The sequence below is a fragment of the Opisthocomus hoazin genome, chromosome 3, assembly GCF_030867145.1.
Source record: "Opisthocomus hoazin isolate bOpiHoa1 chromosome 3, bOpiHoa1.hap1, whole genome shotgun sequence".
Classification (NCBI taxonomy): Eukaryota; Metazoa; Chordata; class Aves; order Opisthocomiformes; family Opisthocomidae; genus Opisthocomus; species Opisthocomus hoazin.
The window spans coordinates 42,313,133-42,338,806 of NC_134416.1; the positions used below are offsets into that span (position 1 = coordinate 42,313,133).

At 39.6% G+C, this 25,674-nt stretch overlaps 1 protein-coding gene across 1 annotated transcript; it reads right to left on the reverse strand.

The window, feature by feature from the left end:
• Positions 1-1,286: 1,286 nt before the first annotated feature.
• Positions 1,287-24,297, reverse strand: YTHDF3 (YTH N6-methyladenosine RNA binding protein F3). Its single transcript, XM_075416073.1, has 5 exons — positions 23,952-24,297; positions 21,955-21,979; positions 16,585-16,670; positions 13,606-15,198; positions 1,287-2,255 (listed from the first exon to the last, which is right to left on the reverse strand). The coding sequence occupies exons 1-5, from the start codon at positions 23,973-23,975 to the stop codon at positions 2,232-2,234; spliced, it is 1,752 nt and encodes a 583-aa protein (XP_075272188.1). The 5' UTR covers positions 23,976-24,297; the 3' UTR covers positions 1,287-2,231.
• Between the last annotated feature and the right edge of the window lie 1,377 nt (positions 24,298-25,674).

Sequence of the window (25,674 nt, forward strand, 5' to 3'; positions counted from 1 at the left end):
GATTCAATCCAAGAGCAATGCTCACGCTATTAGAATAAAAGAGGCAAGGGGTGAAGCAGGAAACACTAACAACGCCTGCAAAAATATGAATACTGCAGTGGAAGCAAACTAAGGTTGCACATGCAATGAATTCCTGAACGCCTGACTAACAGAAGCTTTCTTTTAATGGGAAACTTCTGTGCATTTTCATAAGAGATTTTTGTAACAAAGCAGCAGAAACATGCTGAACCCTTGAAGGATCATCAGAAGGACTACACTCTTTGGACTCACAACATTGACATTTGCCACTTCAACTGATCAATGACAGTTGGAATAACAGGAAGTAATCCATAAATCAGCCAACAGAGGGAAACAAATAGCTATAAAACCTGTTAGCAAGAAATAGAAGTGCATGGAAGCAGCAATTCTGAGGCTAAAGCCAAATTTCATAGGGTTTGGGTTTCAAACTTTTATCTCCTAGTCTCCTCTTACAATATGCACTTTGCTTATCCCTCCCTTACCCACTTGCTATTTGTTACACATCTGCATGTAAGTGTGATTGCTTCTTTTTTCAAAATATGGGAATGGCTTCCCTTTTCAGCTTCAAGAAAATTGGCAGTAAAAATTAAGATTCATATCTGCTACTCTGCAGTTTCAAACAGTATTTTAAATAATGAGCGAGAAAGAATTGTGTACTGAACATTTTGTGTTTGCAAGGTTAGACAAGTGCACGGGGCTTAAGAAGGGAAAAAGTAAAATACAGCAAATTAGTCTCTATTCAAAACAAACATTTGCCACTTAAGCTCCACAACTTTCATTGCCAGAATCTGTAAATGTAGGACTTGAAACACAATATAAACATCTGTCCTGGACAATAAGAAATGAACCATGTTCAAATAATATGTGGTATTGCTATTTTAAGCTATAACATATCTGACTTCTACACTGCTGTTCTAAAAAGAGAAAGCTATCCCTGGAGTTTGGTACAGGCTGTTCAGTATTTTGTACAGTCAATACACCCGCTTAACATTTTTTTAGTATTCTCTTCCAGCAGATAGAATGTGTTGCTATATAAACCAAAACAAAAGATATAATTTTTAGAAGTTAAAAGCTAGTATAGAATTACCCAGTTTAACATGTATTCTAAACTTCTTGTTGCATGGTTCTAACAAAAATCATGTTAACATGGCTATGAATAAGTCATCTCCATGGATCAAAGTATTTTTCTCAAAATATTTTTGACTAGGGTAAAAAACACCTGGATGCTGGAACAATGAAACAACAAAAAATTTGAGAAACAGAGTGTATGCTTGCTAAACAAGAATTATGTTTATTTAGCTAGTGAATCACCTAGAGGAGTAAATTTTCACTTTCATGATAGCAATCTGTCAGGCTTGCAAACACCCAGAAATCGGAATTAAAGATTATTTTAAATGTAGTTATAAAGGTCATAAAAAGTCTGATTTAGACTGAGGTACATTTACTCAAAACTGAGATTCATTGAGTGGTAGCAAACAAACAGTTCCTCAGACAAATGCACTTTTTTCAGTATACATGTTACAGGAAAAAAAAAGAAATGTGCATTAACTGGTGTTGTCCACCAAGCTGCATATTAATATTCTCTTACACCAAACAGTTTGAAACAAGGGAAATGTCATTCTAATATAATTTTATGTTACGTTTCATTTGGCTAAACTGCAGCTTAAAGTTGCTTTGCCATATTAAAAGATTACTACAATAATTTTCACATGAACATTTAGACTTGAGTTTTACTCCAGGACTAAATATGGCATGATTTGCTTTTAATCTGTTGAATAGCTAAAAACTGACAATTAAAAAACTACAACAAAGAAAAAATTAAGTTGAAGCAATGTGAATCTCACATCATTGAACCACTTCTAATGGTTAAATGTTAGTATTTAACAAATTCAAAGAGTTAATGAATCCTTGCATTCGTTCGGTCTCCTGTGCCTTAGCTAGGATGCATAAATACAAAAGACAGCAGATACTGGTAAAAGCTTCAGGACAGAAAGTGCTTGACGAAGGTACAGTTCTCAAGTGTGTTTGGTGAGAGAGTATAAGGGCAGATGCACTGATGAGAACCATTACAAGAAGAGTCAATTTTGTGTTAAAGTGTTCAAAGATGTCACCTTAAGCAGAAAAAAGCTTTAATAACGTCTTCTTAGACATATTAGGCATTTCCAGAGTCTACATCATTAGTGTTGTAATTCTAGCAGGACATCTCCATATAGTTATTGTTTGTTTCTATTTCTCTCCTGGAAAAAAACAAAAACAAAAACAGAAAGGAAAATCATGTTAATATACACAGGTAAATATTATCTGCTTTCCTCTCATTAGAGCAGTTGCATCACTTGCAATTTCTCTAAATCAGGCAACAAGCTTTCAAGGAAAAAGCTTCACTTTTTTCAGGAACATAAAATACCTAGTTCAAGCCAACTTCTTAAAAAGAAACACAGAAGTATATATCAAACTAAAAACCAAATATATTCCAAAAAACAGCTATCAAGAAGAAAAGGTTTTATAATGTTACTTTTAAATCACTTCCAATAAAATATATTGCACAAAGTGAATGGAGTAAGGAAACCAAGGGACCTACAAACAAGGCAAGAAAGAGGTACCCTAAATCTTCTGTTTAATTTATCAAAAAATGCTCTGCACGAATATTTAAATATTCTACTCGCTATGCATTAATTTCTGAAAGAATAAAGATCATATTCCCAGGTATCTCATTCAAAACCCACTGTAATAAATTGTTTCAATATGCTTAAGGTCAAAAGGTAAAGGACTAAGTTGGCCCAGTACCTCCTCCATACAAACACACCGCTTAAATGGCAAGAAAAATTTAAAAAAAAAGGTAATCCATACTTTTTTTTAGAAATTACTTTTAATAACAAAATGCAAAACCAGTGAGGTAGGAATGGCTTGGAAAAAAGCCCACTTGAATGCAAGTGTGAGTTGCAGTCAAGACCATGTTCACTACAAAGCCCTCACCGCATTGCAAGATGCTGCATTTGGTGTCATGGAACAAAGTCAATAATGTAATCTGTGTAATACTAACAATTATAAACAACTTAGTATTTCATCCCTTAACCATACAAATTGCACTGTGTCTCTATCAGGGAGTAAGAAATTCTTCCTCTGTATTACAGGTCTAACAGTAAATAATGTTTTCAGTGCTTTATCATCACGCCCCATTTTCTCTTTTTTTGTTAAACACACACTTAGGTATTATGACTACCTCTAGGAAAAAAATAAAAACAGATCAATAAACTGCATCTCTTTGCCTTCATTACATATCTTCTAGACTGCAAAAAGGTACTGTATTTTGACTTTAAGAAACTAAGAATGTTATCTTCCAATAGCATTTCCTTTCTTAATACATAAAACTGAGCACATTCTATAAATGTCTTAAAATCCCTTCACGGAAGAGAGGTTGGTTCCCTCCCCCATTTAAAGGGGAACAAAACCACTCATTTCCATTTTCTTATTATTATTGCACTACACAGCATGTTAGAAATGGAACACAAACATAGCAGGGAAAACCAAAATAAACTAAGAGGCATTGGAACCATGCTTTCAAAACCACCCTGATACCACGCTAAAACTTCATTACACTAGAAACTATTCAGGAAAAGTGCAAATTAGCATATGAACCCAAATAAATTCTGCCAAAAAGACACTATAATGAAATAAGAAGACACACAACATTTATACTGGTTATTAGAGTATGGCTGATGATCTAGTCATCTCCAAGACAGACCTCCGAGTCGCTTCATGGAGAACACCAAAAAAGTAAAGTTCACACAGTGTTCTTGGTCACAATAAGCAGCTCATGGTCCCGGCAGCTCTGTATCTAAGATTGTACATTCTCTAGGGCAAAACTGCAGTATATGTGAAGCGAGAGTGATACTTGCACTATACTGCTAGAAATCACTTTTTCCTAGTTCAGAGATATATGACTAATATTTGGATAGCAAGATACTGTTTTTAAAATGTGAGATTGATATTATCAGTCATTAATACAAACTGCTATATTAACAGTGCATGTCTAGGCTGAAAACAGATGATCCCTGGCCTCATGCCTCACTATGCACGTAAAGCAATCAAAAATAGCCTGCCCATGCACGTCTCAGATTATTCCTCTACTATTAGCAGACTTCAACTGAAAGAACTGCACAAAGTGCTGAAAAACACTACTGTGGTATTAAGTAGTAGCCTATGAAACTGCGATGTTCAATAACGAAATATCAATGTTTTAACAATTTTAAATACTACCTACATACAAACATCAGTTCCAGCTCATTTGCAAGTATTACATATGTAACCACCAAGTCAGGCTGTCTAGAAAGCACCTCGCTGCATTGCAAACTGCTGCACAGTAAACTGACCAACCCTGTGCTTCGCGAGCCCCTGAACTCAAAAACAAACTTAAGTTCACAAGAATTCAAAGCAGAAGGGGAATGATGTCCTGACTACCTGCTTCCAATGAATGAAACAGAGGATGTGTTGCAAATTTCAAGTCCATTTTGAATTCTACAGAGCAAAAAGGCTTCAAAACAACAGCATGACACCTTTCCTGGAGTATCAAAGTTACAAATTACTACCTTTGTTTTTAAATACTTCAAGCAGAAATACAAACTTGACTTTTTTTCATGCACATGAACAGTACGCTCTTCAGACACTGGTATCAGCAACATTTGGCACTGTACAGCAACATGGACAGAGAGAAAACCCGATTTATTCAAAGCACAGGCAGTGGCATTGTGCTCAAAAGCAAACTAAACTCCCCCACAGCTCTAAGTCAGATCACACTCGCTGCCACTGCCTTTTCCTGTCTCAAAAAGTATTCCTCTTGTGGTTTTTTGAGTGGCTTTCGTTTGAGTGTTTGTTTTTGTATCAACAGTGATTACAGACAAACTAGCAGAGGGCTTTATCCCCAGCAGGTTCCCACCATCAGAGCAGAGGAAGTTTCCAGTGTCACTGTCTGGATCCCACCACCACCATCTCTTACTTCTCACATTACGATGAGCAAAACTGTTGCCGCCATCTCTTCCATTGCTCTCAGATAAAAAGCTTCTCCGGTCAATTTAAGTTCCCTGCCAAAGGACAGCTTCACTTCAGAACTCGCCAGGGTAAGGTTACCTGGCTTTAGGGGGAGTTTACAAGCAGGACATGGAAATCAAGTATTATTCCAACTAGAACAAGGTGGGAATGCATCAGCTGGTTAAAGGTATCTGCTAGCTGCAGACCATGCAAATAACTTTATAGATGAACTGACAAAACCAAGTGAAGGTGAACCTAAAAATGCTTGGGTCTCAGAACATGCATAAACATAGTCCAAACAAAAATATGGAATTAACTTGGTCTGAATGGTGAGGCTGACTTAATTCCAAATTTCAGTTCACTGAATTCAGGGCATTAATCAAATGATCCTGCGCTGAAAAGTAGCTGCAATATAATTTATCCTCAGATTTAACAAAATCTTTATGCTATAAAAATTTCAAAATTCAAAGAAACAAAAACATTTCTTGATGTGATTTGAAAGAAACTACTGACATGCACGCAACACTGACTTCTGGAATTTTTTGTCAAAACGAAGGGAAATGAAAAAGCCTCATTTTAATAGCAAAAATGTAAATGGTAGCCTAACAACAAGCTACTATAGTCTTCAGCTGTATTTTTTCTACCAAGATCCCACAAACTGAAGCTCAAGGTGAGGAAAGGTAGACCTGAAAGGAGGACTTCTGCTTTTTTACAGCAGTTGCAAATATAAGCATTTCAAGGTCTCCATTTGCAAGCTAACTAGGATTGCAAACGTGCACAAGCAAATTGCAGATAGTTCCCACACACACTCACCTCCAGCACGATCAGCTGTACTTGCAAAAACCCCTACAACTTTGCTAAACTTTTGCATCTTACTGCGATGTTTAAAATGTTCATGCCTGAACGTGTCTGCTTTGCCCCTCTCCCAAGAGACAGCATTTCTCACAGCAGCTTCAGAAGGGAATGTGTAGCACAACTTAGTTGCTTCACTGCAAACTGCAATTTAATCTTCAGCTTAAAAACCCTGCTCATCTGCAAGGCAAGCTAACATGTCAGACTGCATTCTGTGAAGTGAGGCACAGGCACACATCTCCTCTGCCAACTCCACTGCGTGGGCAGAAACACCTGGCAGAGGCAGAGCAGGCAGCTGCAGAGGTGGTGAGAAGCAGCCACAGCGAAGTTCATGAAATCTCATTTACTAATGGCATCAGCCATAATCTGCAGTTTATTGCACCCCCGAGTACCATTACAGCTACGACAGCATAAACATTGACCTCCATGCTTGAGAACAACAATGAATAACAGATTACTGAGAAAACTGAAAAATGCTAGAAATAGTTCACTCCCTTTACAACAAGTATCACATTGACTGTAACATAAACCACATTACTGAAACTTTACAATTGTGTAAAATAAGGTCCTATTTAACTTCTCACTCTAATTCTTAACTAGAGAACGTAAATCTCCTTAAGAGAGAGAGAACCTCAAAACCAGATAAAAATACTTAAATACATTTTTCTGAGACTTGCTTCTGGGAATTCTGGGAAGCTGACAGTGAAGTCTCTAGAAGACTTACATGGACCTAGAAATTTTTCCTGTGGAAATGCCATCCCTTCTCTAAACACTCATTTTCTTCTATTCCTTATCCAAACATGAAAACTACAAAGCATAAATTAAAAATCAAAGTCAACACAGGAAGTCAAACAAGATTTTACAACTCCAGAGCAGTTCCTTCTTCCAGCAAGCCTTATGAATTAATATTCATCTGAGACCCTCCTGCTGCAGATCATCTGAACTCCAGACAGTAAATAAGGCTTTCAAGCATATAAATATTAAGAAAGTCTGAAGAGCTATGAGATCTAGACTTCTAATTTATTTATTCTTCCAATTAGTTTTGATGGCAATTTTCTTCTCTCAATCTCTGAAACATACTTAGCAACAGTAAAAATGTGAACAAGTTACAGTAAAAAGGCAAATTTAAATTTGAGCCGACACACGCAGTGTTAGTGGAACATGGACAGACAAAATCATTTTATTATGGTAACAATAAAGGCAGTAAGAACTTAATCCACATCTGAAACTCCACAGCACACTAAATAACAGGGTACGAACATTCAGAAGACAAAGGTGGGGAAAGAAACCTAACTACTTTAAAGATACCATATAACAACATGAGGAAAGGCTCCGCAGAAACCAAGCTTGAACTCCATGAGCCAGAAACGTCCTTCCAGTCTTGTTTTCCCAGGTGGATACTTTCAGTGATGGGTTGGCCAATTCTAACTACAAGTAGCAAATGCTTCCTTCCAGTGCTGTATATCGTTACACGTTGAAACATCAGATTTTAATTAGCTACAAGACAGCCATTTCAGCAAGTTCATTAAAAAAAATAAAATCAAGCTTCTAGACCCTCATTATCGCTTGTTAGCAATGCTCACAGTATAACATCGGCTTTTGAAGACTGACAACAGATAGATTCTAACTACGTCTATGGCAATTGCATTCAGTGATGATCACTGTCCCAGCAAAAGGAACAGAAAGATGACTAACACCTTTGTTAATTTTTCTCAGATGCCTATTGGCAACAACAATAAGATCCTACTTAAACTGTTCTGCTAAGGAATCTAGAGTAGCCTTGGAAGGGAAATGATATCCACTGCAGGGGCTACAAAACACACTGTGGAAGAATTTCTCAAACAATTTTTCTTTACGCCTCACCACCCATGATCTTTGCACATGTGTAACTCAAATTCTAGTCTGCCACAAGGAAACATAAATTTATTTTATCTTGGTTATTCATTATATTCTATACGGAAGTGCAATGAACACGCAAGTTTGTTTACTTTTGCACAACTGACTATAATCCCTAGGTACAGAAGCAAAACAATAATTACCTGTCAATATTAAGTACAATACCAGACCTCTGAAAAGGTGCTCACAAAGAACTGGGCTCAAACAGCTCATCATCTGATACAAATTCTTGTAATATCATTACAACTAGATGAATCTGAAGGTTAAAGCAAATCAATTTTGATACAAAACTTAAACTAGTTAAAAAAAAAAAAAACAAACCCAAACTAGTTCAACTGAATCTACAGAAACAGCTCTGTTAGATACACAAGATCTGTATGGTTTTAAAGTGCCATATTTTCCAGCAAAGCACCATCAGCAATCTTCACTCACGTTTCTGCTAACTAGCCCATCTGTGGCATGAATCAATGAAGCAAGGCTGAAGTACTGCGTGAAGAGTCACACAGGTTGCAACTTCCTTGCAATATGCCAGCATATTTCTTCCCTGCAAACCGCAGGAAAAGCACCAGTGTTCCAGTCAATTTGTTCTTAATAGAGCAGTGCAATCTGAAGAGATGTAGCAGGAAGCAGAAGGTTGACACATGAATTTTAACAGCTATTCATTTATACTTAAGGTTCTGCTTTTGCTCTGGAAGAAAAGATACAGAATTACTTCTTGGCATTAAAAACCACAGCTTAAAAACACAGCATTAGAAAAGGTGGAGCCGTCACAGATTCAGCTCGATTCAAGTCCAAAGTCTTGTCTTAGGCAACTACCTTCATACTTAAGAACACTGAAGAACTGGATCCCCAAAATGACTCATCTGTTAACGATTAAGGCAAACCATTTGGTCAGTATTCCTAGTTTTTCCAATAGGGGTCCCTATTTCACAGGAGAAATTTGTCTTTCAAGTCCCAGAGTCAGAGAATTTAAATCCACTCCGGAAAAAGGACTCCGTAGGCTTGGTTTTCCAGGTAGGAATTTCAAGCCAAAAAGAAAAGTGTGACAAGATCTATACAAGTGTTGCCATAAACTGAGACTGCCCGCGAGTTTAATTACATTCCATCTCTCTCATTCAGCAGTCCAATATTGCATCTCCTCTGCTGCAGCATCTTGTCCCTTACTAGAGAAAGACAGGCCACACCACTACTCAAACTCTTACATAGTCACTCCGTACAATACCATACTTTAACATCGAGACCTCTCCATACTAACCCCATCCTGTAATAATTCTAAACTCTACCTCTGAACATAAACAATGACTGTACCAAACACACAGAAAACGGGCACATCTGAAATCCCTGCGTCTATAACATAAGAAGTTGCAGGTCATTTTGAAATGTCTCCAAAGAGTAAAGCTACAGAAGCAAATGAAGACACGGTAAGTAAATCTCATGATCAGCAAGGCAGCAAAAATGTATCTTCTGTTTCTACTTTCTGATCATACTGTTTGTTCTTAAAACACAGACCTGCAATGTAATTTTCATTTATAAAGATGAAACTGTAGATAAACAAGTTCAACGAAATTACAAAAAAATAGCCCTTGAAACACCAGCAAAGCATACAGCAAATGCACAAGTTTCTCAGAAGATACTACATAACCTGCTTTATTTACTGTTGGTTTTGAACCTCTTTTGGATATAAATACACGAACTTTAAGAAGCTGTCTGGTACAGCTATCATTTAAGTACATTAAAAATGTTGGTCATTATCTGGTTTCCTTGACTTGTACAAGGACTGTGGATATATCCATATCTGACTGACACTACAACCTAATAGTTGATGGCTGGGGGGGCGAAGGGGAGGAACCGTCTACAGATCACTATTAATGGATGCCTTCTCACTTGCCTCCTTCCTTTAAGATATTTTTAAGAAATATCAAATCAAGCATAAAATCAGCAACGTCCTGGAGTGGAAAAGAGTTACACTGCTTAACACTGCAGCTTGATTATGAGCCAATTATCAGAGAAACAGAAGTTACATCAGTATCAGAAGGCGGGGGGGGAATGAAATTACTCCTTTTGGGAGCCAAAGTTTTTGCTACTCAGCATGCCTATTACAAGATATGTAATACAACGGCAGAAGCTAACATTTTAAATGCGTATTTATCTGTCATTTAAAGGCTTCCTGAAAAGTAAAAAATCCAAATGCAAGTTAGATATACACAAATACATAATGAATTCTTCTATCTTCTCCCATGGATAAAAACTACTTTTCTGAACTATCTCACTAATAAAACCATCTCAAGCATTCTATAGTTACGTGGAACCATGATCTTTTTTTACATTATATGCTACAAAAGTAGAATTCCGCACTAAAAAGCGCCAAAAGTCATCCCAGGACAACAGGTAATTGCAGGTCAACAAGCCACCATCTGAGGGTGAGGAAGCCGCAAGCTTCCAACAACTGCACTTTTAATCGGAGTCACATTTCATTTTGATCCATGTATTTACTGAAGATCAGGAACATAACTACTAAGATTTTTTTTTTCCCCTTTTCAATACCTTTTATTTTCCTAGTGTAATTACGTGCTCTTAAATGGCATATTTTAAGACTTCTGTTCCTTTTTCTTAGGTCTTACTGCTACTGCTTTCTGTTGAAAGACAAACAAACATGTTTTTAAATAATCTGCACACAAATATGCATATTTTCACCACAAAGCAGCAGCTCAAATTAAGGACTTCTGCAATTTCAGATTATTTCAATATGCTGCTGACAGAACTCATGAAAAACATTGCTGATTTCTTTGCTCCTTCAGTGGAAGGTCACAGCACTTGTACTTTTAAAATACGACACTGGAATCTGAGCCGCAAGAAAAGTGTGAATGATTACTGCACAAATTTGTTTCCAACCCCAGCTGTAGACACCTTACCCATACCGGGCTCACATCAAACAGTGGCAGACAGTAGAGTTCTAACATTTACACTTAAAGAGACTATTCACAGTCATTTGCAAGTAACCTTTACGGCAAAGTTACTGAAGCTTCACATTAATCACAGACTACTCATGGCACTTTAGTAAGTATACTGCCATATTTTAATAAAACATACTGCTAGGTCATATTGGAAATTAATTATTGATCCCCCTGAGTTGTTAAGATTAAACTTTTACAACCAATTATTTTAAAATAAGTTAGCTGGAATGATAAACAGTTCTCAAGTAAATTAAATCCATAAATCATATGCTGTTTACTATGTTTAGATCACTGGCTGTATGAAAGTTTGTTACCACCTATGCAACAACAAAACATTAACTGAACTTTAAAGAACATGTAAATGACTACTGCTGCTTGATGCATTTGATATTTTATTAACAGCAATAAGCACTTTTTTCACAACAGAAACACTGGAAACAAAGTGATTGCCACAGCCACCACAGAAAATGGGCATGAACTTAATTTACACAGTTCTACCGGGAGTAGAAAGTGTGCTAATTTAAATACAGCTCCATAAAAGCCTAGCTGGCACTAATAAAGGATTACTCAATTAACCATAAACCAGAGCTTGCAATACTAATTGTTGCACTTCCAAACTCTCTTGAATCATAAAAGAGTTAACAACTGTATGTTTACAATGTAAAGACAGGTTGTTTGTACACTGTGTGATAAAAGAAGAGACCTTGAGGTTTCCAATCAACATACAATCATAAGCGAATGATAAACTCTCAGTAGCTGTCATTAATTCAGACTTCCTATATTTTAAGTACATATTTATCTGCTTATATATCCCAAATCCATCTACAAAAAGAAAACCTCACAACTAGATATGCAGCTTTACAGTCATTATTTATAATTTGTCACAAAACCAATTTGTACAATGCTGCAGAAGAATCAATGCCTACTACGCAAGTATCTTGACAAGTATGTTTTCTCCCGATAGTACTGGAAAGGTAACTGCTAACAGAGACACGCAGAGTTATGTCATACAGATACCATGTTTCCCTGGAGCTATTAAAGGAAACAATAACGTTACTTTATTACACACATATGCATAATCACAGTCATCTAGTTAGAGACCAAAGAAATGATGAGTTTAGTACTTTGAATTTTAAGTTTAGTATACATAGAAACACTACCAATCATCTATGTTCCCCCTCCCCATTACATTTCGTGGCTTTCGGGTACTACAGAGGGAACAAAACCACAAATAAAACACATTATCTTCCTGAGTTTCTAGGGCATGGCTGAATTATGGCTTCTTTGATAAGCTTTTCCACAAAAGTAGATACTTTTGAAGCAAACCAATTGTTTGTGAAGTGCCTTAAAACATGAAAAATTGTGACAATACTGAAACATGGAGGCTACAGAGAAACACGATAACCGTAGTCCTTCTGTAATGTTACTAAAATCACAGTGAAGTTGTACTACAGCCTGAAAAAGCAAAGCTTCCCCCTTACATTGACTATTAGTTAAGAATGTGGCCCTTCCTCCCGTCCTCAAGATGGCATGGAAGTAACAATACTGACTTAGGGCATATTCAGTTTTCTTTTTAAGAAATGCCAAAAGGCATTACACGCCCAACTGGAATATTCATCGTGCCTCCAAACAATAAAAACCTTTCAACATGACAATTTATTGAAGAGCTGTGCAATAAAACTACAGAACTGATTTGGGGTATGCACAACACTGGCCTATAGGAGATGCAACGTGTACATTCCTAACGTTTCAACACACAAGAGGGGTGGAACCACTGCAGTACTAGACACCTAAGAGAAGTAAGGAGACCGAGAAGCAGGTGAAATTCTTACAGAACTGTGGCAGCTTCAAGAAGTGAACAAATTCAGGACTTAGGATCCCACAAGATCCCTAATTAGCATCAACCCCAGACTTTTGTGGGTTTTTATTCAGTAGGTGGTCTGACAGGTTGAATGAGGAGCACCACCACCAAACTACGCTGACACAAACTCCCAATTCTGAATATCTGTGCATCTTCTAATCGGTACCATAGTTCCTGAAATATTTCTAACCATGAGACAAAACATGTATTTACAGTCAGTAGCAAGCCTGGAAAGAAAATAGATCTAGTCAAATTAAATATTGTGGCCAATGTTGAACATAAGTGTTAGTAGGAAGAGTACACACAAGACAAAGTAGACAAGTACTATAAAACAGCTTAAATTAAATGCCTTTTTCCCTTGTCTGGTTTTCTGAAATACCTTCAAAACTAAAGGTTTCTCTGCAGATGGATCATAGGTATACTTTTCTTACATATTACTTTTTTTATGAAATGCACTATCAGAAATGTCAAAAAAATTATTTCGACACTGTACAAGTCATTACTGTATCCCTTCTGTGTTTCACAATCTTACAAAAGACAAACTGATTCAAGGGGAAAACCTGCCTTTCACAGTAACCATGCTGTTAACATTTCATTAAAAAGAATTTGAATTGAAATGTTTTATTCAATAAAGCTTCTACTTTAATTTCAGGCCCTTTTTGTGACATGCAGTAATCGTAAAAATCTAAACTAGAAGACTTCAGTTACAGAAAATACACTCAATGCAGTTTTTGTTTACTTTGAAGAGTAAAACATGTCAGAAGTCCACTTATGCAGGCCCATGTTAGTATTGTGGTTAAACACATGCCTGTGTTAACAAAACAAGTTACAAGAACTCAAATCTTTCCATTAAGATGCAGTTATATCAAGTGACACCTCGGGTAAAAAGCACCACCTTCCGATTCAATACTTGCACACAGAAGTTTCAGCTGTATGAAAAACAAGGTTTCCAAACACAGAAAAAACAGGAGACCTACTATAATTACATTGATTTCTTACCCTACGCATGGCTTCCTCCTCCTCTTGACGCTTCTCATAATGTGCAAAGTCATCAAAGATTGAGGTGGTATGCTTGAAAGTAGCAATTATTTTAAGCACTTGCTTGGCTTTCTCTAGGGGTACCTCTTGAGTGTCCCTCGAATTGGTAACCGGTTTGTTGTCATTGTTTTCCAAGCGAATATGCCGCAGTTGGTTATTGGGAACGTCTTTGACAAAGATCCATTTGACATCAAACTTCCCCTTCCACTTATCCTGAGACCAGACACCAGCATATGCATTGTAGTCCACAACAGACTTCATCTCGGCCACTCCGCAGAAGTGTCCACTGCCATTCACACTGAAGAGTAAATAGAGTGGGCCTTTTCCATTCAGGGAACGGTAAGCAGCATCCAAGCGCTTATTACCATGTTCAGTACTACACCAGATAGAGTACTTAATGGAGCGATGAATATCGTCCTCTGAATAACTTTTGATTATAAACACACGTCCATTCTTCAGATTCCAATCGAAGTCTTTGGGATTGTAGTTGTTTATGGCCTTTAGTTTCTCCAGCACTGGGTGCACTTCAACACCAGAAGGTGAGGAGCTGACAGACACAACACCTAAACCAAAGTTCTCAGTACCAGCTCCGTTGTTCTGGCTGAAGCCCACACCCCTATTACGAGGAGCTACCCAGCGGTTTTGCAGCTGTTGCTGCTGCAACTGGTGAGGCTGGGCCTGCTGCTGAGGTCCTTGTTGCTGTTGCGGTTGCTGTGGCTGAGGCTGCTGTTGAGGCAGTTGGCTTTGCACCAGTGGTGGTGGTTGAATTAATGGCTGAGGCTGCTGGATTATAGTCTGAGGAGGCAGTACTGGTTGGGCTGGGGGTGCTTTTACCACTGACCCTTTGTCATCCCAAGTTCCAATATTCATGTTGTGTTTTATAGGTGGTGGCGGTACAGCAGGGCCCCCAATGCCCACATTACCTTTAGGCTTGAGTTTCGGCTGAGGTTTAGCAGGCTTCCTCGCAATGGCAGCCCATGAGGTTGGTTTAGGTGCTGAACTGCTAACTGGGGGCACGCTGTTTGCTGCAATGCTTGTCATACCTGTACTGCTCAGAGCCGAACCTACAGTTTTTGTTACAGCAGCCGTCATATCTCCACCAATTTTCAGTCCAGTCATGCCTTGCTCAATACTGCTAATCCCAGGCACCTTGCTCAGAGTATCACTGCCAAATCCAGCCTGTCCATCTGCTATGGCTCTCCCAAGAGAACTAGGTGGATAGCCATAGCTGCTGCTGTAAGCAGAGCTTTGCGTTGATTGTCCCTGAGATCCACTTGTCCCCCATGTAGAGAAGTCTGCATTCCCAGGAAAAAAATTAAATCCATGCTGCCCGAGAAATGGAGGGGTATTTCCTAATGCCCCAGGTTGACTAAACACACCATCGGGTATGTAATGGTGTTCACCATTACTCATCTGTCCATAGGTTGTCAAGTATGGCATTGGAGGGTCGCCTGCAGTTGACCATGCTGCTTCACCTAAAGAGTATGGAAATCCAATGGATGGAGCATAATAACTAGGCATATATGGGTCTGACATTGGTGGATAGCTGTTACTCTGCAAGAAAATAAAACAAAAATCAGCAATAGAAACAATTACACTCAGGGCAAAAAAAACTTGTAACACAATCCAAAACATTTTTGAGGATTATATGCATGCATTTGTAACTTCCACCATTCCTCCCAACATAAAAGATGAACAGAAGTATCTGTTAGATATGGCCATTTTTTCTTCAAGAGACTTTTTCAAAGCGCTAAAGGGCCCCACTTTTCATAATATATTACCTTTATTTTCAGTTACTGAGCTATGCTTAAAATGCCTCCATGTCAACAGTATCAAGAAAATAACAACCTACTTTAAATCATCGTTGCAGCTATTTTCCTGTATTTGTGAAACAACAGTTATGACTTATTTTTTAAAGTTTTGGTATTCTTACTTTTTGTCTAATTTCTCACTTTTAATTGGGAGACACCTGCCAGAAGATTACAGGGAAAACGATACAAGGATGCCTGTTTATTTCAGGAGAAACAACAATAAAACCGTAACATTTCCACACTACTGAGAATGGGTATTAAGTACAATCTGTGATCTAGTAGGACAAAGTTTGCTAGCCAAATTCAAATCCCACTCCCAATACTCCTGGACAATCACAGCGTTTACTTCCTGAGGAGATAAAGCACCAAGGCATTTGAAGGACTACCCCCATGAGAATTCTGATGCTCTTCTGGGGAAGAAAGTGCACATTATCATCCTCTAGCTAACACCCCCTTAATGCCATAACATTTAAAAAAAAAATGCGAAGGCAAGGACTATTCTCAAAGCCTTTTAATAATTTGTTCTTTCTCCCTCTCTCGGGACCGCTACAACTTACAAACTTAACATAATGAATATTAACTCTTGACTACAGAGACAGTTCACAGCTCTGAAAATAAGTCATTAACTTCCTGGCAGAAGAGTTATACCAAACTGTCGTTAATATTCAGCTACAATCCATTATGCCATCAACAGTGAGCTGCTTCTACCAACTTCAAAGGAAATCACATTCAAGCAGTTAATATTTTCTCAGAGCCAATGAAACTCTTGTTTTGAACTTCATCCAATACATGCTGATTTTAGTGTGGGGTTTTGTTTTCAGGTTTGTGTTTTGGGTTTGCTTTTTTCCCCAGGCTTCCTGTAAATGCATCTTTCTGAAGTCAGAGCACAAGCACGAGAGCAGGAAACATCAGAGCATGATTTTTAACTGAATCTTTCCCAGAATTATTAGGAAGACTTTACCTGTTCAAGATATCATATAGTAAGACAAGATATGATAAAAAAAGTTATATTTCAATGGATATTCAGGCAAGTAACTAATGCTAAGAAATATCATCCAAAAATTAATTAGGTCTGGAAGTCAATTGAATTCCAAAATTAACTTTGAGATAGTAAAGAGTGTTCACTTACCTGATTTGTCTGACTACTTAGATATGGCTCAAAATCATCATCATTTACTGCATCCTTTTGATGAATCGAACCGTTCTGTACTGAAACTAAAAGTAAATCTGTATTAGGTATATTCTCTGGAAGATCTACAATGCACTTTTAACCTAGATAACACTTCTTAATCGCCTGTATATTGAAATACTTCTACTTGTGCTTTCTTGAGACTGAACAGATTATTGCTAAACACCATTTTGCGAAATTTAAAGAAAATGGCTCATTCTATTGACAATCCTGATCAGATCTCAGGAGAGGCCTGGAAAGACAGCAACCAGAGCGGACTACTCCTGACTATTCTTTCCTGAGCTCCACAGACAGAGGAAAAACTAGGCACACCTCATTTGCACAGGTAGTAAATCCAGTGTTTCTGGAAGTGCCAGACCAAGTGCAAATGTGCAGAACAACCAGATCAGAAATATTCAATAGGTTCAGAGAAAGCTACAAAATACAGCTTTCTCCTGCCAGGAGGAAAGGTAGTTACCCACCAAGATAACCATGAAGGGCACTACTATTCAGCTATTCTCTATTTCCTACATAACTATTATATTGTACTGCATTAGTAGTCTCTCTGAAGCTCTGAGAGGACAAAGCAAGACAGAAACAGGCGCTAACGTCTCCAAGGGCGATTACAATCCTTTCCTAACCTATATGCCACTACATGCTGGAATCTGTTCCTATCTGCTCTTCTTGGCCTCCTATTACCTTTAATTTCATCTAAGACATTACACCCACCTGCGATTTTCCATCTGCCCAAATTACTTGAAGTGTCTCTCTACACTCCCCCAGGCTACTACTCAAACAAAGTCAAATTGCACAAATGTCTACTAAGTTCCACGGTTTTCTATGGTGCAAAGCACAACAGGGACTTAAACCAGCAATTTGCAATTATACAACTTCAAGGTGAAAACATCTTCTCAAAAATAAATTACCGCTTTTCCAACTGCAATTCTTTTGTTATTTATGAAATGGGGGGGGAAGTATTAAAGTGATCAGTAAGGTGCACTGAGAAACCACAACAGCGGAAGTTACAACAAACCAGCAGATTTTCTGACAGCTGGAGACACTGAGTTAGGAGCTGACTCCGCTAGTAAGAGCTTCTGAAAAGTATATACAACGATGTAACTAAACTTTCAACTTTGCTGGAGTTACTGTTTAAGAGTGGTTTTTTTCTGTTTCATTGGGGTTTTTTTTTTGCCACCTGAAGTTCACATTGCAAACCAAGTGGTGCCTGGACCAAATCACTTCAATTTTTTTTTTCACATTTTCATTTAACACCTCTAAAACATACCGCCTTCAAGGACCAAAACTAGCTGTAGAAAAAAAATTACAAAGGAATAGATACAATCACAAGGAATAACCAAAATCTGGAAAAAATTATTAATTTCAGACGGCAGTAAAAAGAGCTAAAAAATCATAATCTAACACAGAACAACAGATGATTTTTTTCAAAGCAAATATCTGGAAAGGAAGAAAGCAACAACTCACATTTTGAGTATCTTCTTTAAGTTTTAGAAGCCAGAACACGTGACACTTCAGTTACTACAAACTGGCACAGTGCACTTGTATACTAGCTACAGCCAAATATCACCAGCAATGGTGAGCACAATGGGATTTAAAACTTCATATTCCTAATTAAATACCAAATTTACATTAACATTAGGTGTTGGAGGGGGTCTTCCCCATGAAGAGTTTCAGTTAAGGTCATTAATCATCCTGAATTTACACACAACAGTAACACAATAGGGAGTTGGAACACTACACTCCTCTTTATATTTGGCCCGGTCATAAAGGGGATGAGCCTCAGAATCTTTTGTCCATGCCATGTCCATTGCTTAGACTTAATCGAATAGTATGGAGAGCACACTGCTCAAATACAATTCTATTATAATGAAAAACATAGACAGCGGCACACAAGTTACTTAAAAGCATGCAACCACAAATAAAGGAATAAACAGCTGCATGTCAAGACCAGAATCCTATCAAAATTAATCTCCTCATACTGACAGCTAATCTTCATAAAACGTGCATCTGCTGTGTTTACTGTTTCAGAGGTATCTAAAGGTCACTTAAGACAGAATTATTTTTGGTCTGCCATTACAGCTAACACAGAATGCTCTTGTAAACGTACTTTCTTTCTTATTCATTCCGTATTAAGATTTCTAGTCAGTGAAACAAAACAGTGCTACAATGACATCTTTCCTAGTAAATATATACCTTTCCCAGTGAAATAGCATCACTAGAAGTGTGTTTCTTTGGCTTCTGTTCTAACTTTACATAATGTATTAATAATGAAGACTGTAGTCCACACACACATTTAACAAGAGCAAACAGATTAAAATGCATGCCTCATTCCCAAAATTTCACATTAAGTGTTCCAACTAAACAGGGCAGTGATGAAGAATACTAGTGGAAACTAATCTACAGTTACTAAAAAATTTGTATCAATCCAACCTTGAAAATACCATATACTTCCGCAAACACTGTGAAAACATACAATGTAATTAGACATCGGGAAGAAACAACTCAAACAGAAGAATGTAAGCTTTATGTTCCTTTAACTGCTACTATCCTTTGAATAACCACTTGCAAAATGCACAAATGATGGCTAAAGGCATAAAACCAAATTTTTCATTAGAAAAAGCCGTTACATCTTGACTAATGTGGAGAATAAATACTAGAAGAAACTCGTAACATTTCATTCTTGATTTAAACTTAATGCTTACATTTAAATCTTCTACAAAACCAAAAATTATATACATATGTACATAAACACAAGTCACAACTTTTCTATCACAGGTGTAATACACTGGCAAAACAAAATGGAAAAAAAAAAAAAAAGGATTTTCAGGAACATCAGTTTCTCCCCCCCCTGCTCCCAGAAGACATCATTTTATTGATGTCAGTTCTGATGTTTTATGTCAACTGTATAGTAGTTGACAACTAGAATAAGAAAACTTTCAAGACAGGATAATTTACTCACTCATGTCTCTGAAATACAAACATTAATATCTGACACAACAGGTGGACAGCACTATTCTACACACTAGAACTTCAATCACACAAATTCTGGTCAAGGGAAAACAGTACAGTACACCAATTTATAATCAACTAGAATAAAGCATCCAAAACATTTTATCAGACAATACGAATCAGCTACCTCTCAATATCATTTGCAGGTCTAATATTTTTTGTTTCAATATGAAAGAGACTATTTCCATGCATATACCCCTTATACTGCTCACTCACAGCCTCTCATATGCTCTACCAAGCATGTGGACAGTAACCTTTTCCCCATCCTCTTTGACATTATTACCCTTATGCACAGAGCCAACTTCAGATTAGTCTGTTAACTCAGTATCACATCTTCCCTTGAAGCTCCTTTAAGCTAGGACCTATCATGACACCTGAAAAAGATTACTGTCTGCTAAACACATGGTCGGTAAGGATTGCTGCTACTGACTTAATTTACTCTCTTGAAAAGGTCTCTAACCCAAAGCCAACCACTCATGCTACAATGTGCTACTGTCTTCGATCTCCTAGCCCTTTAATCTAATGTTAAATCATAACTTAGTTTCATTAAATAGATGTTATACCACATAATTTAACAGAATGGAGGAGATTATTGGTTTGTTTCACTATAGTTTTCATTTAGGTCATATCTTCACCAAGAGAATACATAGTAAGTATCCACTATTTAAAAGAGTGCACTCCATAAAAATCTAAGTTCAGAAATGCAAAAATCTCTTCTTTGCACAGCAAATTAAGTGATGTGGTTTGATTCAAACATTGTGCAGCATTTAGAAATTATGGCACACAAAAATATGCTAACACAAATACGTTAAAGCAAAGCTGACATGTGCTTCTCACTATTAAACAAGCTGCAACACAACATACAAATAGAAATGTCTAATTCTTCCACTCCAATTCATATATATGTGGAGTGTAGCTCAAAAATTATTCATATGATTCTCTAATAGATGTATCACAACAACCTCACTAAAACTGAGATATGGTAATTCAAAGAACATCAAGCCACAAACTACTTACTAAAATGAATCTTACTTTTCTTCTCATTTAAGGGCAACATGGAAGGTATAACCATAAACTATTTCAAAGACAAAGAAACAGTTAAAAGCTTCAGTTTGGGGGAAAAAAGGTAGAAGTATTAGAATATGAGAGAACAAATATTCAAGAATGACCAAATTGAGAGGGTCTGAGGAGGTAAACAGAAGTTCATTTTTCTCTGAATGCAGAGAAATTAAAAGGAACTAGACAAATTCAACAAGATTCAGGAACCCTGTGCCACCTCATAAGCAATATATGCAGTAAGCAGCCGATAATCTGCACAAAGACAGAATAATAGAATAAGTACACTGCAGAAAACATTAAATGACAGTTCACAGAGAACAATTAGATTAGTCCAGATAATGAACAGAGGGAGAGCAAAGAGTACATGAGCTCAAAAAAAAAGTTTCTTATCCACATGAAGAAATAACACGCATATTAACACATGCAAGTACCTGTGTGCATGCTATTCTATAGCTCAGTCTGCTGAGCACCTAAGAATTAAATGGCCACAAGTGTACTGATTAGGCAAAAAGAATTCCAGAATAGAATGCTAGTCTGTGTATCAAAAATAACAAATGCCAGACCAGAAATAAATTGCAAAATATAATATGAGATCCTGTTTACAACAGACCTGCCAAGAATTTTAGAGAGAAGAATTTAAAGTAGTTAGCTCCTTGTTTCTGTGGGAGAGGAGAAACATCATTGCGTATGTATTGAAACACTAAGATGTTGACAGAAACATCGAAGTAGAAAAGTAGAAGGCCTAAACACTGAGAGAGTACTCTATATTGACGGTAAAACGAAGAGAAAAGCCCACAAAATTTCTGAGAATAAGGAAGGTGATGTGTTCTGCTCACAGATATGAGTAACTAAATAGTCACATGGCTGTTGTCTCACAAGCTAAGGAAGATGTTCATAAGATTCTTCCTGATGATTCTAGTACACTGATTCTATTCACCGCACAGGAAGGCCCATGGTGTACTGTTAAAGACATTATACAAGCATATCAAAGTCAGCTAAAAAGAAATAGCTATGTTATTGTCCAACTTCTGACATTAATCTTCATTTGAAAAATAAAACATTTTAAATTGATGTACCACTGTGCCACAGTAAAAATGCTGGGAAATAACATTTTGGCACACAATTTCCTGCCATCTTGCTCTGAAATAAAAGCTACATTGTCTTCCCATGATTGTCTGAAGACACATTAACCTCTATAAATAGCTGTATTAGAGATCTACACAGCAATACAAAGAATCAACTTACCTTTATTTCCCTGTCCTTTAGGTCTCTGGATATAGAAAAGTGGAAAAAAAAAAAAGCAATACAAGTTGAGTTAGAATCCTCCACTGTTTACTTCAGGGTAGTTTCATTTATTTGTCAATTACGCTCTTTTCAACTTAAACATCAGTTCAAAATATTAGTAAAAACATGCTATTATAAAAATATTACAATATTATATAAAATAATATATGAAATACTACAAAAAAAACAACAAATTTTAAAATTGAAATAATTTCACCAAATAACATTTAAATAATCTAGTCTTTTACAATTTGTGAAACTTAAATGGTGTTAACAACCCAAACAACAACCGAATTTTGATTGCCCTCCCCCAAGAAATATAAGCAATAAACAAAGCATTGAGTGAGACAACAAAGAAAGTTAGTAGCTTAAGATTCCTGCCAGTACTAGAGCTTCATTAGAATGTTATTATCGTATGTCACGTCATATTTTAAATTGACTGATGGGTACTTATCAGAGAATAACCTACAATGCCTGGCTTTTTAGATACACAAAGGAATATACAGCTATATTGTAAGATGAACTATGATATATGCATTCCTCATCTAGGCAGTTATATTGAGAAAATGATACAGTTTGTATGAAGCTTTCACACAAGGAAATAAGACCTCAAGGAGGTTTCTGGGGTTTTTTTAGGATTAGTAATTACAAAACACTGTTAATCTGTCATGCATTAAGAATCGCTGTAACAGTACAAGATACAGAACCCTTAAGTCCTCTATAGCTTAGCAAAAACAATGCTACCCCAAGAAAATCTAATTCATCTTCTCATATATGTACAACTACGCATGAGCGGGTCTTTCACAGGTTTGTAAGTTTAGGAGGTGACCACCTCTGTCTTGCTCCCATGTGCGTCTGTCTCAGAGTTATCACAGGACCGTTTAACACTGCTCCATCTAAAGCTGCACTGGTTAGTCACCTCCCTCTCCCAAAATCAGAGAAAAGTCTCTGTAACCTTAAAACTCCCAACCACCTCATCTTTTGGGATGAACCTAATCCAGACACAAAGGCATGCAGAGACCAACAAGAGACGCGGAACTAAAAAAGTTGGGAAGAAGAAGCAGCCTTCATGGGAGACAGAGCAATTAAAAGCGAAGAGACCACTGAACTAGAAATAAAAGCATAAAAGGAAACTGGAGAGCATGCACAGAGACAAAAGAAACAAAACATTAAAGGCACAGAGAGAAAATTAAAGGGGGCAGAAGACCGCAGGGCCAAAACTTCTGGGGAGTGGCAGAGGCCCACGGAGGAAGCAGAGACCAAGAGAGAACAGCTTCCAGCCAGAAAGGCAGGCCAGTAGAGGCCTAGCAAAGACAAAAAGAGATAAACCCTAAGCTCTGCGAAGAAGCAGCTAAAAAAGCGCAGCACAGCGCACGGAGAGAAACAGAGGGGAACAGCTGGAAGCAGCGGAGGCCGCGGGGAAGGAGCAGACACCAGAGACCCGAAAGAAGAAGAGAGGTGGACGAGGAGAGACGAAGGCACGAAGCGAAAGGACGCGGTGACGGGGAGCCAGAGAGACCGCGGGGTGCGCAGAGGAGAGGAGCGGGAGTCGGGAGCCGAGGGAGGCCCGGAGGGGCCTGGCCGGGGAGGGTTCCCCTGCGGGACGGGAGCGCATAAAAGGGCCGGGCCGGAAGGCGCGGGGCCCGGCGCCGGCGGGGCCGAGCGGCGGGCGGGGAGGCGGAGCGGCTCTGGCGCGGATCTGCGGTTATAAATAGGGGCTGCCGGGGCTGGGAAAGCGGCCCGCCATCCCGGGCGCCGCCGGGGCCGACTGATGGCCGCTCCCCATGGTGGCGGGGAGGGAAGGAGCGCGGGAGGAAGGGAGGAGGCCGCGAACCGCGCCGCCCCGGCGGCGAGGGAAGCTGCAGGTGCCCGCCCGGCCGCCGCCCCCCCGCCAGGGCTAGAGCCCGGCCGGGGCAGCGGAAAGGGCAGGGAGCGGGCGGCCGCCCCGCGGCCCGTACCTGGTCGACGCTGGTGGCTGACATTCTTCACGGGGAGCCGCGATCCCCTCGCTCCGCTCCGCCTGGGCCTCGAGTGATTCCGCACGCCGGGGCCGCTCGCCCGCCCGCCCGCCGCGCTGCTCGCCTCGCCTCCTCCGCCGCCTCCTCCCCGCCGCCGCCTGATTGTCGCCGCCGCCCGAGCTCGCTGCCTCCGCCGATCGGGTTCCCGCTGGAAGGAGCCGGCCGGCCGGACGCAACGCCGCTTCCCCCCCTGCTCCAGGCTCCGCTTCCCCACAATGGCGGACGGGCTCCGGCTCCCACTTCCGCTCCGCGGCGCCCTGACCTTCCGCTCCCCCTCCGCCGGCGTCGCCACCGACCTTTCCCTTCCCGTCCCCGCCTCCATGTCACGTGGGGAGGGAAACCGCACCGCGCGCGCGCACGCCCTCCGCCAGCGGCCTCCATGGCGCGGGAGCGGGGCCTGCGGCGCCCGGCGGCGAGAGCGCATGCGCGCGGTGGGGCGCAGGCGGAAGCAGTCTGTGCCTCTCTCCCCTCACGCCACCCCCCCACTCCGCCAGCCTCGGAATACGCATGCTCATAGGCGAATGTTGAGGAATGCTGGGGGAGGGGGCGAGAAATAGCGTTAATTGCCCGCGCTCCACTGCGCATGCGCGTGGTGGGGAGGGGGTGCAGGGGTGCAGTGCGCATGCGCGGGAGGCAGTCAGTGGCGGGTCGGGGTCGGGAGTGTGCTGCTTCGGCTGCCGTTAGTGGCCGTTACTGCCTGTGGGGGATGCGGGCCTCCCGTTGCCGCTGCCCTGCCCGTCGTCTCCTCCCGTGGCCCTGCCGCGGGCGGCGTGGCCCTGCCTCACCCCCCGGGGCACCCGCGGCCGTGGTTGGACGCGGCGGCCGAGGGAGAGCGGGCTGCCTGCGGCCTCGGGCGGGGTTGCCTGCTTGTACCGTCTGTCGTGCAGGCCGCGTCCGCTTTGCTCTGTCTTCGGCCAACGTGCAGGGGTCCGTGCTTGGATCCGGGTGTTTGGGGAGAACGAACGGGGGTTCATTAAATGCATTTTTTGCCTATAGCTGTTTTCAGTTTTGCCAGCTGTGAAGCACGCAGGTCTTGATCAGTGTAAACACAAGTGCAGCAACTGTTGGGGGATCCTGTAGCGCACAACCATCAATAACAGCCAAGATCACTCCAACAATGCCAGAAAATACTTGAGCTCTCATAAACTTGAATCTCCAAAGTTTGCGTGGTATATAATAGGCTACTTTGAATTTTGAGGAGAGAATGCCTTAAATCCAATACTATATGTGGTGTAAACATACCTGTCAGGGCAAGGGGAAGGTACATCCCTCCAGACCTTGAGTCCCTTTTGAAACTCGGTGCACGTATTTTTTCTTCACAAAGTAAAGGGTGTCTTATTTTCTAGCAATTGCACAAAGCGATCCTGGGAAATAACTGGGTAAGTAGCAGTTCTGGATGAAAGAATCAGGTTATAGTGGATAATAATTTCTTACTATTGTCAATAAGTGAACATTGTAGTAGAAGTTACCCAAAATCGGTGTAGTTAAGACTTGCAGAGTGCTCATTTATTCTGTTGTCGTGCGGTCTGTAATTTTGACAACCACCCATCAAGAAATGTATGCTAGAGTCCAGAGGGAAGTAACAAGGGTAATGAAAGGTCTGGAAAGTAGATTCTAAAAGAAAAAAATGGAAAGAAATGGCCTTGGTTGGACTAGAAGGAGA